The 12,019-nt window shown below is 38.9% G+C and overlaps 1 protein-coding gene across 1 annotated transcript in view; it reads right to left on the minus strand.

The window, feature by feature from the left end:
* The window catches only part of khdrbs2 (KH domain containing, RNA binding, signal transduction associated 2), a 61,339-nt gene that overhangs the window by 19,372 nt on the left and 29,948 nt on the right, over positions 1-12,019 (minus strand). The window contains exon 4 of the mRNA XM_053333131.1: positions 6,819-6,965. Coding sequence (XP_053189106.1) covers positions 6,819-6,965 — 147 coding nt within the window. The remainder of the gene's footprint in view (positions 1-6,818; positions 6,966-12,019) is intronic.

Consider the following 12,019-nt stretch of genomic DNA (forward strand, 5'->3'; position numbering starts at 1 on the left):
GCCTCACCCAACATGAATTAGCCTGCTTGTACTTTGACACACATGAGCATTTCATATTTGTATTCCTTAAACTTTGTCACACCAAACTTCTGTGTCATTTTTGTCTCCTGTGTCATACAGGGACCCTATGAGAAAACAGGTTTTTGGTAGATTTCCAAAACATTTGACACACCACACACGTGCACTTCTCTTGTTAATTCTTGTTAATGAATTAATATGGCCAACAGCGTTCTGTTGGTTTGAAGGAGACTGGCAGAGTTTTTAATTGGAAAGCTGGCAGCTGATCCAAAGCACAATAAAGCTGCTAGAGCTTGTAAAAGTTGACTGTTGACAGAAGTGTTAGCATGAGTATACAGAGATAAACCCATGCTGAGGCTTCTCGGGTCAGACTGTTTGTTCGCTGAGATTTACTCTGACCATGCATGACCTTGTACACACAGGACGCCCTTCACAAAGTTAAAGCTTGATTTTTAAGGGGTCAACACGTGGAGGATGGTGCCACCACTCACTTTTAGTTAAGACAATAAGATGGCTTTCATAATATGGAGTGCTACGCTTGGATCTACCTGCTACTGTTCATGCTGCTGCTACAGTACTAGCTGTTTCCAACACTGCAACTCCTGGTCTTCTAGTTTCTTATGAGCACACTTGGTGATAGCATATCTTGCCTTGTGCATTTTGTCTATTCTATATAGTGTTATGGGATTCTTGGCTAAAGGACCATTTGTGAAACTGAACTGAACTTGGCAAACATTACACAAAAAATAATATATGCATTTTTGAGTGATGAAACTCAGTGTTGTCGAGCCAGCTTTCCTTTGAGGCCTTAAGGCATCAACTGATATGGTTCTGAGTAAATATATTTCTCCAACAGACACAAAATATTAAAGAGATGAACAAGCAAATAAAACAAATCGACTTTAGCTTTAAAATAAATCTTGTGTCTTGTATTGAATTAGTAACTCAATATAAGAGTGTTAAATGGGGCATTTTGGGAAATCTCCAGGCAGCTACAGGGACTATTTCACCTTTGCTATCTTTTTAGATGGCTATTATCACACATGAAGGTTTCAGATGTATGTACTGTATGTATGTCAGGATATGTGTTGGTTTCTCTGGATGAAAGAGTTAATAAGAAGTCAGTGGAAATAAGATAGGAACCCTTCAAGGTATTCAATGTGGGCCTAAGAAAAAATGTTAAAGAATTTTGTACTATACTATATATTTTTTATTCACTGAAATAAAATAAATAACTTCAAAGTTATCCTTATAAACTTGGACTAGTATGTATTGGCAAACAGTGAGTTAACATAATGGAATGGGAAAAGGACCAATCCCAGTTTGTCTTCAAATGATATCTGGGTAAATCAGCACCCCCCCCCCCCTTTAGCCTTTAGCTGCTGTAATGAATGCCTGTATAATTTCATTCATGGTCCATGTGGACATGAATTTGATTTTGTTGGGGAGAAAAATAAGACAACAAAACAACAACGAACGGTAACTCACTAACAGTAACTCACATTTTTCTGCAGAATGAGACTCATGAATTTACTTCTTGCCTTATTCGGGTTCAAAATTTGACAAGAACACTGCAGTATATACATTTGATAGAAATCTCTGAAAATATATGCTAACTTAATGATGACTTCACTTGCCACAAGGAAGCAGAACATTGTCATTGATTGCTTCAAGGGCACACAATGGGCTGGTGGTTAACTGGTCTCATTGTGAGCATTGTCACTCTGTGGACATTTACTTGTATAGTTAAAACTGTATATCTGATTTAGGTTGACCTTTGTTCAATTTTGTGTATTAAGATTTGCTGCATCTGAAATGGATAAATGTGTCATTCATTTTCTCTATTTTCACTAGCTTGTAGTCAAGACACATTTCAATGAGAAATATACAATTTTTCATCATTTGATCACAGTTTTCTATGCAAGTTGTAAAAATATACTATAAACCTACAATTTGCATCTCTGACATAGCAATACATGGTTTTATTAAAGCCAGTGAAAAATAGCTGAACATATTTCCATTCCCATTTCACCTCAGGAGGTGTTTGGTGGTCAGTATGAGACATCTGATATCTACATTTAACTTGTTTGTGTGGCATTGCTACCTTTGCTACTAGCAGAGAGATATTAAACCTACATTGAAATTCAAGCATGCCTAAGCTCAAACAAACACGAAAACATTGGATTAGCATTGGATCCATCTTTAGTTGTTGAGCAGTAACTAATGATTATCCTAAATATTGTACTTTCATTCCAGCTAAACAAATATATGAAGAGACTTAGCAGATTAATGGCACATGGTGATGGCAATGGATCACTGTGTGTGCATCTTGTGTTAGATAAGCTAAAGCAAAGGAATCACACCATCATCATTCATCCGGTGACCTCACAACCCTCCCATTTCTCAGGCAGTTCAGGCCGTGTCATGTCCGCAGTGCTGGTTGGGCAGAATTTGTTTAAGTGCCTGATTCATCATGTTGTCTAACACAGGTCAACATCAACATGCAGTTCAGTTTCACAAACATGCACTCACATTGTTAAAAAGGTACTCTGAAAACATGAATTTGTTTCAATCTTCAAAAACTCTTTGTATCAATATCCAAATACATCCCATCGTTTCTGACTAATATTGTTACAAAACTATTTATTTATTTATTTATTTATAGTGAATTGTTTACAGGAACTGGTTTGCAATAACAGTATAAGTAAAATATTTGCAAAGCAGACCTGGGTCATGTATCTTTAAACTAAAGAAGGTCTGCAAGCTCTGGTTGCAAAGTAGACACAACAACCCAGTTGGATGCAGATCTGGACTTTGATTCTCTACTTAACCAAACCAAAATTTTACATCAACAAAAATCTTCAGCTATATCGATTTGTATTCATGCGTGTGTGTTTCAGTTTAATGTGTAATGACCATGGGTGAATCATGGTTCCTCTATTGATCCTAATGCAGCAGAGCATTGAAACATACTGAAACCAGCTGCTTTTTCCACACCTGTAATTTGCATATTTGTAAAGCTCAGACACTACTAAAGACGAACCTTATCAGGGAGTTCATGCATAGTAAAATGTATTCTTCCACTTGACAAGCTTTTTTCTAAGTGCACCTCTCTCATTTCTACAACAAAATTGGCACTGTATTGTAAAGAGCACTTGCACAATGTAGATCTGTGCTGAGGATAACAATATGGATGACTGTGCACAAGTGCTAGCCTCTGCAACCTCACACCAGTCTTCAGTGTTGCAGCTACTGTAAGGATTCCTGTTCCTTATTGCATCAAATACATTACATTAAAAAGGGAACACAAATAGATCTGTGTATTTTACTGACGGTCAAATATTTTGTTTGAATTCACTTTTGATTTTCTGCAAAACAACAACAACAACAACAACAACAACAAAAAACAAATTACAACCACATATCTTGTTCAAGCATCTGTGCCACCCTCTTTATGCCAAACGCTCCCTGCTGCAGTTTGGCCCGAGATGAAGGCCACACGCTCATCCAGCTGATAGCAGGATCGTTTGTCCTTCTCCACTGCTTCTCACTCTCAGCCTGTATATACATATATAGTCCACTGATTAGGTTCCTGTTTGCATTTCTTCCCTTTTCCAGGGTGCACTAACTCTGAGCTGACAGCACTGACAGCATTTCTGTCGTCAGATTTTGCTTCACAGCAGATCTGAGGGCTACAGTGAAGACAAGCTTCCTCCTCCCAATCGCTTTAACGACTGCTAAAACTCTCATCCAGACAAACTGTACCTCACGGTGGCCTGCATGTTCTACTTCTCCTCAGGGCTAAACGAATGCAACAATATACAGTAATTACCCACACTCATTTGTTAATTATTTAAATGGCCATGCAGCTTGTTTGTGTGATTATAACTTTCTCAATAATCGCGATTTAAACCAGGGAAAAAGTGTGGAGGGCTTTTCATATCTCATAAAAAGAATGTGTATTCATTTTGTCCTGTTTTGTAGATGAGAGATCAGTGGGAAGCAGGCTTTGTTAAATGAATAAAAGAGGGCAAGACATTTATTTTCAGACGTGGGGGTGAATGGTGCCGAATTACAGTGAGTTGGGTGAGAGAAGAGAAGAGAAGGTGAGAGGGAAGAAAGAAACGACCAAAGTGCTGCACAAGTCACTCGCCTCAGCTCACTTGCTCTGATTCATACCTAGATTTTCAGCTGCAACCAGCAGTTTAAGCCACTTAACTGCGCATGTGGCAGTGTTGGGAAACAGCTACACGTCTCTGCTGCATCACTTGGAGTTTAGTTTGGTTTCTTAAGCTTAATGTCACACCAGTGGAGCAGTGGGATTTTTCCTGGTAGGCTTGCAGAGAGAAGCAATAATGTTGAACACCAGTTGGCTCAATACAGCCATCTTTGTAGCAAAGTCATACATTCAGTCCATCTTTCCCGCTGAGCCAACTTTCCTTCAGTAAATTTTACCTTTTACATGCTGAGCTAAAAATGAACAGATGTGTTGTGTTTTCCAACCAAAGAAAAAAAAAATTGATGATTGTTGTTTCGAAGTGACATTCTGACAACACACTAGCAATCGTTCATAATACATTAAAAAATGACAACAACAACAACAACAACAACAACAACAACAAAAACCCCAAAAGGTTAACAGCAGGATGCACTTGCCACTCTGCACCGGAGGCAGGAAACATGTGTCACCATAGATACTAACAGATGCATATTGTGTTACATTATGTGCTGTTTATCTGCAAATCCAGAGTATCTCTTGAAAGTGTGTACTATAAAATAAGGTTTTTCTGTTTCTCTGCTCTTTACTTTTGTTTTTACTGATATGTATATGTTGTATAAGCTGATTTTAGGGATGTGGTGTTTTTGCCTGTCATTTTACCCAAACCCACCACGAGAAGACAAATTGAATGGGAAGTGAAAGGTCTGATTAGGCTGAAAAATATAACTTAAATTATTATGTTTCACTCACATAAATATATGGCAAACCCTGCATCCTCATCTTCATTGATGATTTTAGCCCCTGTGTCACTCATTAAAGTCTCACTGAATTGGCTCCTCGATATTTACTCTGCATTGTTAATTCTGCTTGCAGATTTTCACATTAAAAAAAACCCAAACTATCCATGCTTATTGAATATGTGCAACTATTTAAATAGAAGGAATCCTGTGTGTACACTATTTAGAAAACTGGGTTATATTTCAATATATATATATTTGGCAATTAAAGACAACAAAACTGAGGAGAACAAGAGAGTAATAATTGAGAATTCAATACATTATACTTTATAATACTATATTTATATGTATTTGATATAAATTCTATTTGTTTTGGTAGCACTGTAACTGTGAAATACAATTACACCATAATTACTTTATAGGTTCTGCAGAATATCAGTGTTCAGCTCTTTGTCTCCAGTTGTTTCCCAGTGCTGTAACCCAAATGGTACTTACAAGAATACTTATACTTATTATAATTGAATTCTCCTTTCCTTTAAGATGCCAAATTGTTATTCTCTTGTTCCCATGTTTTCTTTTACAGTAGCTATTTTTAAGTACCAGCAGGAACTCATTTCTGAGGAACAAGTATTTTATTGGTATTGGATTTTTTTTTTTTTAATTCACACTGTAAATTAGTGTTACCTCTTCTTTTCACAAGATACTGCTAGGAACTGAGAGCTGAGACTTTGCCAGCTCTATATTTGCAGTCTTGGGAAGAATCTGTGTGGAAATAAAGCATCAAACTTTGTGCAATTTATAGTGTTAACCCACCTAAATACAATACATAAAAGCCCCTGCTGATCAGAAAGAACGAGATAAGCCTGCTGACCCTTTAAAAACAAACAAATTGGAACCAAGCCACGCACAAATGGGACACTGAAACAAATGTGTAGATAAAAAAGGATATAGTACAACATGTTAACATGTTAATAGTCGTATCTGTGATCTAGATGCATATGATATAGCAGGAGCCAGATGACTATAAGGCCTCATTGTTCATAAAAATAGTTTGCTGCAACACGTACCAAGTATGATGAGCTGATGTAAAGAGAAGCAGGAAGGCTTTGAGGGATGGAAACAAGAATGAGGCAAACTCTGATGGTGTCATCATTTCATCATTGTCAGCGCTGATAATGCACTGAATCTAAACAGTGAATTTAAAGTAGGAAACAGACTGCAAACAAGCAAACAAAAGGATCCATCTATCTATCTAGCTACTCTATATTAATATAAAACAGCCATAGAAATGACAAATGTCATATTTTTCTTCTATTTTTATTATTGCTGTTTAATAATCACTTGTATATGTAGATATGACATGTTGTTCTGTACAGATGCAGTATCATCATCCTCCTGGCTCAGTGAACAGACATGCTCATAAGATCATCGGCTCAGTATACAAATAGTATGAACTGCATAAAGCAGACTCATACAGCCCAACTCCTCTATGAAGCTTATCACAATGGCAAAGCTTGATTAATATTTACAGCAGCAAGAATAAACAACATGCACATTAATTATTGCTAATTTGCTAAGTTCTGCAGGCTATACAGTGCCGGAGTCATTGCAAGTTGTTCCATACTGCACTTTAATTGCTGAATACATTATTTTTTATTTGTAAGGGCATGTAGTGTGATGCAGAGAGAAGCGCCACTTATATCTTACTTTTATGTAAATAAAATCTGCATACTGTAAGCTAAGAAACACTTTGTTTTGTGTTCATTAGCCTGGTGAATTAATTCAGCTGTTGTGAGTGATGACTTCAGCGAGGAATAAAGAGTAGGCTGAAAAAATAAACTTACTGGAACTAGGAATTTTTTTATCTCCTCTAAGGCGTGACTCATGCGGGAATAGGCCTCTCCAGGTGGGGCAAAGACTTCAATTAAAACATGAAGATCATTACTCAGATGGGCGTATTTGGCCTCGCCACTTTTCCTCAATTCTTCTTCCTGTGGAAAAAAAGAGAGCAGGTTCAGGAACACAGACCTGATTTATTAGCATATGCTGTTTAATAATGGAATTATTAAAACAACAACAACTACATTACCAGTTTGTGTGCACAAATGTGTCAAAGATATACGTTTGAATTTGAATTTGTCCTTATATTATACATGGCTGATGTACTGATACTGAGTGAAAGCTGGATAGAACATACTCATCATTTTATTGATGAGCAGAGATGTTTTTTTGGAAAAATGTGGGTTTCGAGAGTAGCAGCCCCTTCCCAAAATGCTGTGACACTCAACTCCAACTTTTCCCTCTTCTCATCATAAGCATCTCTTGGACATGCGGGCTATAATCTACAGTCACATTTATGATTTTGTTCCCAGGTGAAGAGACACTTGAGCAATCACTGCATTCATCAGCAGGAAGACCCTTGTATCATATAAAAAAAACATTTCTGATACGTGACCTTCTCTTGTCTTGTTCAAGGAATAACTTAGCGTTACATGCTCATCTGACAACTACTCAAAAAAGTAGAGCAGAGTAGAGAAAATAGTAGAGCTCGTAGTCATAGATTCCGGCACCACGGATGCTGTTAGTGAATGTTTTCCTGATAGCATTTTGTGATTTGTTGATGTTGTGGAAAATGCTCTGCGGGCCCGGTTCCAAAAGAGCTCCCGGAGACGTTTAAATGGATCGAGATATTGTGGCCGAGACATGGAATATAGTTCAAGTCATCTTGATGGTCACTGTGCCAAATGGATGTGAGGAAAAACCTCAAGGAGAAAATGACAGGCATGCTGCACAGACAGGCGAAACTGACATCATAAACATCTATTCAGACACACTCTGAGTCACCAACAGACAGGAAAAGTCAAGCAAACAGTGAGAGATGTCAGCCAGCCAAAGCTGAAAACACGCAGGGAGGCAGTAAAGAGGAAATGTAACTAACAAAACTATAGAAGTCCAGACAACCTGACAAGATAAAGTGAAAGTGTCAACCATATGTACAAAAAAGACTAACTAGGGAATGAGGTGCAGCTGGGGTGGCAGAAGACTGATGAGTGACACTGTCGTTTCAGCTAGCGCCTAATAAACAACATATGTTTACGTTCAAGTGACAAAACCCTCTTTCAGATGTAGTAATTATGACTCTCTGCCGTCAGGAGCAAAGGAGGAAGTAGTGCAAAGCCTGCAGAAGGAGGAAAATGGTGATAAGCAGATGAGGAACAGGTGTGCGGGGAAGGGAGACTCAATGAGGACACCTGAGGCCTGTACTATGAAGCTGGATTTTCTCTTATGGAGGTAACTTCAGGGTTAACCCTGGGTTTTCCGTCCTACGACGTTGGTTCACTTCTTACTGCGGTAGATCAGTCCTCTTGGAAAATGGCCATTCTTAGAAGATCCTGTCTACATTAGTGTGCAGATCGTGAGAGGAGCGCTTAGGAGAGAAAGAGTTTTTAGGGATGGATGCACTCCTTTATATGTCCCCGATGACATCCTATTCGAAAGGTACAGATTTTCAAGCGACATTAAGTTAGTTTAACATCCAACATTCATTTGACATTCAAAATACAAACCTATTATGCGCTTCAACTATTTGAGTGAATAATGTCAAACCAACTGTATAACATACAGACTAATATCCCTCATGTGCCACAAGGCTTATTTTTCAAATATATCTTTTCGTCCATTTTTTACAATTACAATAAATAAATAACCTTACCACCACTCCAGTGTCAGAATTTGTGTCAGGAAACCTGACAAAAAGTCTCAATAAGAACATCTTGAGAGTAATCGCTGCAAAACTGCAGAAAAGCAGATTTTTTTCATATCTTTTAATTGTAAAAATTGACCAAAATATATAATTAAAAAATAATCCTTGTGGCACATGAGTGATATTTGTCTGTATGTTATACAGTTGGTTTGACATCCTGAGATCAAAGGGTCAGCGAGCATAGTAACTTTATTAGGGACCGAGCCGACAGGCAAGAGGAGAGCCCTTGCCTGGAGTTAATGTCGCTACGAAAGGAAGGGCACTGAGGAAGCGCTCTGCCCGAAACGTCTGTGCTGTAATAAAGTGAAATTGAGTGATCAGAGTGCTGTCCGTTTATATTGTCCGGTGAATTAATATTGTATAATCTAACGAATTTACGCATTATCAAAGTCGGCAATTTTCTGCCAGCATTCCTTCCTGGCTTCTGCTGCGGCAACAGTGTTGCTTTTGGCCTGGATGATGTGATTGAATTCTTCATGTTTTTGAAGGATAATTGTCTGCTCCTCCATGGTAAAGAAGCTCTGCAGGGTTTCTGCATGTTTGCGATTGGTCAGACGCTGCAAACACCTCCCCTTTTATGTGAGCGTGCAGTAATCAAAATTGGAAAACCTTAGGTTCAATTACCGAGTTGATAATCAGCTTCGTAGTACCGCTTATCAGGATTGTGAATGTCTGGGTAAGTCAACCCAGGTAACGGAGAGATATCCCACGTATGTTAATCCAGCTTCGTAGTACAGGCCTCTGATGGGCAGGTTGAACAAATAAATAAACAACATGCAAAGATCCTGACATTAACATGCTTGTCGGGTGATCTGATCACAAGTGGACAGTGGACTCAAACCACTTGCCGAAGTGTGACAATGATTAAAAAAATGACCTGAATAACCTGAACCATCTGGAATAGCCTGTACATGTATATTAGTTCTTGAGACATTTTTCTTACCTCTTAGTTCTTCAGCCTGCACTGAAAACAAATCTGATGTAATAACTGTGAGCAAAAGTGACATAGACAGCATCAAAACCTGGACCAAATTGGTCAGCTTGAGATGCATAATAGCAAGAAATGTGAATGAAATTATGTTTTGTCTGTCCTCTTGTGATCGGATCACCTGAGACACACGTTAATGCCAGCTGTAAACAGGGTCAGTGACACCCCTCTGTCTGTGTGTGTGTTTTGTTTTGTTTCATTGGCAGAGGGGGAGAGGAACATGATTCAGACATCACCATGATGACACACAAAATATTAAAGCAGCAGTTGTGGTGAAGTCTCTTTATCAAATTATTGTCATTCTCACCACAAATGGTGCTAAAACAAGTACAGTACAGTGTAGTAGCGTATGTACAGGACATGTCCAGCTATTGTATATCTATGCAGTTGATAAAGAAGCATTCATTATTATTTTTGGCCACTTGGAGTGAGCAGGAGAAGCATCCAGCACACGGGGATTAAATAAGTGTGCATTTTGGGTCATCTCTCTGTCCACCTGATGTTTGTAATTCTAATATTGACTCTCTTTTTAAATCTTAGTCTCGCCAACTTCTGAGGACGATATCTGGCTCGTTTGCTGCTTAATGCCCCACTATGATTACCAACTAGTAGTCCCTAAGTTAGCCTGTCTTTGGTTCTAGCACGCAGAGGATTTATCAGCGTTATCTCACTGAAACATTCGGAAATGAGATGGATGAGAGAGCAAGAAAGTGAACCGAAGCACTAAAGTTGCAAGCCAGAAACCCAAAACAATGAGCTGAGTGGGGAACTACAACGTCTATGAGTGACCCATTTCAGATTGCACATAGTCCTGCACAATTGATCCACTGTTAAGATAAAAATATTGACTAGTGCATCTTTAACAATAAAGTCTAAAACAAAAGGGCTCCACAAAACAAATAAAAAAACACAAGCAAGAGAAATTGAGTCTGTCAGAACATGCTGAAGTAAACAGAAGATATCAATCCTTAATGCAAACTGTTCCAAACTCTGACGAGGAGAAAAACCCAATTACCTTTTAGTCTTAAGCCAGGCCCCGAGGGGCCCTGCCTGAGGCTGCACACTGGCTTTAAAGGCTTAAAAGATCTGTAATATATCTCGGGGCTAGTCCTAACAGTGTTTTAAAAGGAATCTGTTAAATCATAAAATCAATTAGACACTGAACAAATAATCAGGAAAGATGCCAGACTCAGAGTGGAGTCGTTTTGTCAGCTTGTACCAGTTCAAAATGCAACGTCGGCACTCTGAGCAATCTAGAGACTTTGTTATGCCCGCAAAGAAGAGACAGTTCAGGACTTTCTTTAACCTTTATTCATCTTACACTGCAACAAGTGATTGTGAGATGCTTCGCTCAAGGACACCTTTATGGTGGCTATTAAGGAAGGAGTGCCTCTCACACACTTGACTCACTCATGCAGCCAGGATTCAAACTTTTGTCCTTGCATCACAGGGCTGTTCTCTATTCTCTGTGAGAAGTCAGCTTTAATTAATAAAATCCTCCTAAAATTTCAGCTGGCTTCACATTCTCTGTCAGTGTGCTTGGGTCATTAGGGATGAAGATCAAAAACGTGCATGTAGGCAGATCCTGTCTCTGAGTTGGTTGTCACATCCAACACTTTGTCCGTGAAATGTTCTCACAGAGTGGCTACACACTTTGAGAGACTGTGTTACAAAAGGAGGAGCATACACAGGGCTATGCACGAGATACCATGACTGCAGTAGGGCTGTGTCATTATCAATCAGTGTATGTTTGCTCTACTATAAAGAAATCTGGGAAGTCAATGAATAAATTCTCTCTAACCGTGCTGTTAGTCAGTGAAGTGAAGTGTGGCCTCTCTCTGACTCAGCACAGTGTTAACCAGGCTAATCTGTGGGCACAAGGTGTAATATTGACCATATGGTCTTATATGAGTGGTTGTGCTGCTCTGTTGAGAATTTTCAAACCTGGGATATTACCCTAGTGCTGAGCTGATGCACCCTACCTGGGGAACGGGATGAAATGGCCAAAATGTGTGACGACAAAGCGCTTTAGCGTATAATAGGACTTTGGTTATGTCTGTACCACACAGCCTTATGCCTAGCTGCCTCACTTGGCAGTCAGCCTTTGAGACGTGACCTTAAGGTGTCAGTCTGATCACAGAGTCCTTCACAGTATCCCAGACTTGTACACAAAATCAATATCACAAACACAAAACACCAAGCTAAATCTGCATAGCCGGCCCTTGGTAAGAGACGGGTGTATTATTTTTCCTACATGAATCTGCCTCAGGCTGAAACTTCAACTGAAACAAACA

This window comes from Scomber japonicus, chromosome 14 (genome assembly GCF_027409825.1).
Source record: "Scomber japonicus isolate fScoJap1 chromosome 14, fScoJap1.pri, whole genome shotgun sequence".
NCBI classification, from domain to species: Eukaryota; Metazoa; Chordata; class Actinopteri; order Scombriformes; family Scombridae; genus Scomber; species Scomber japonicus.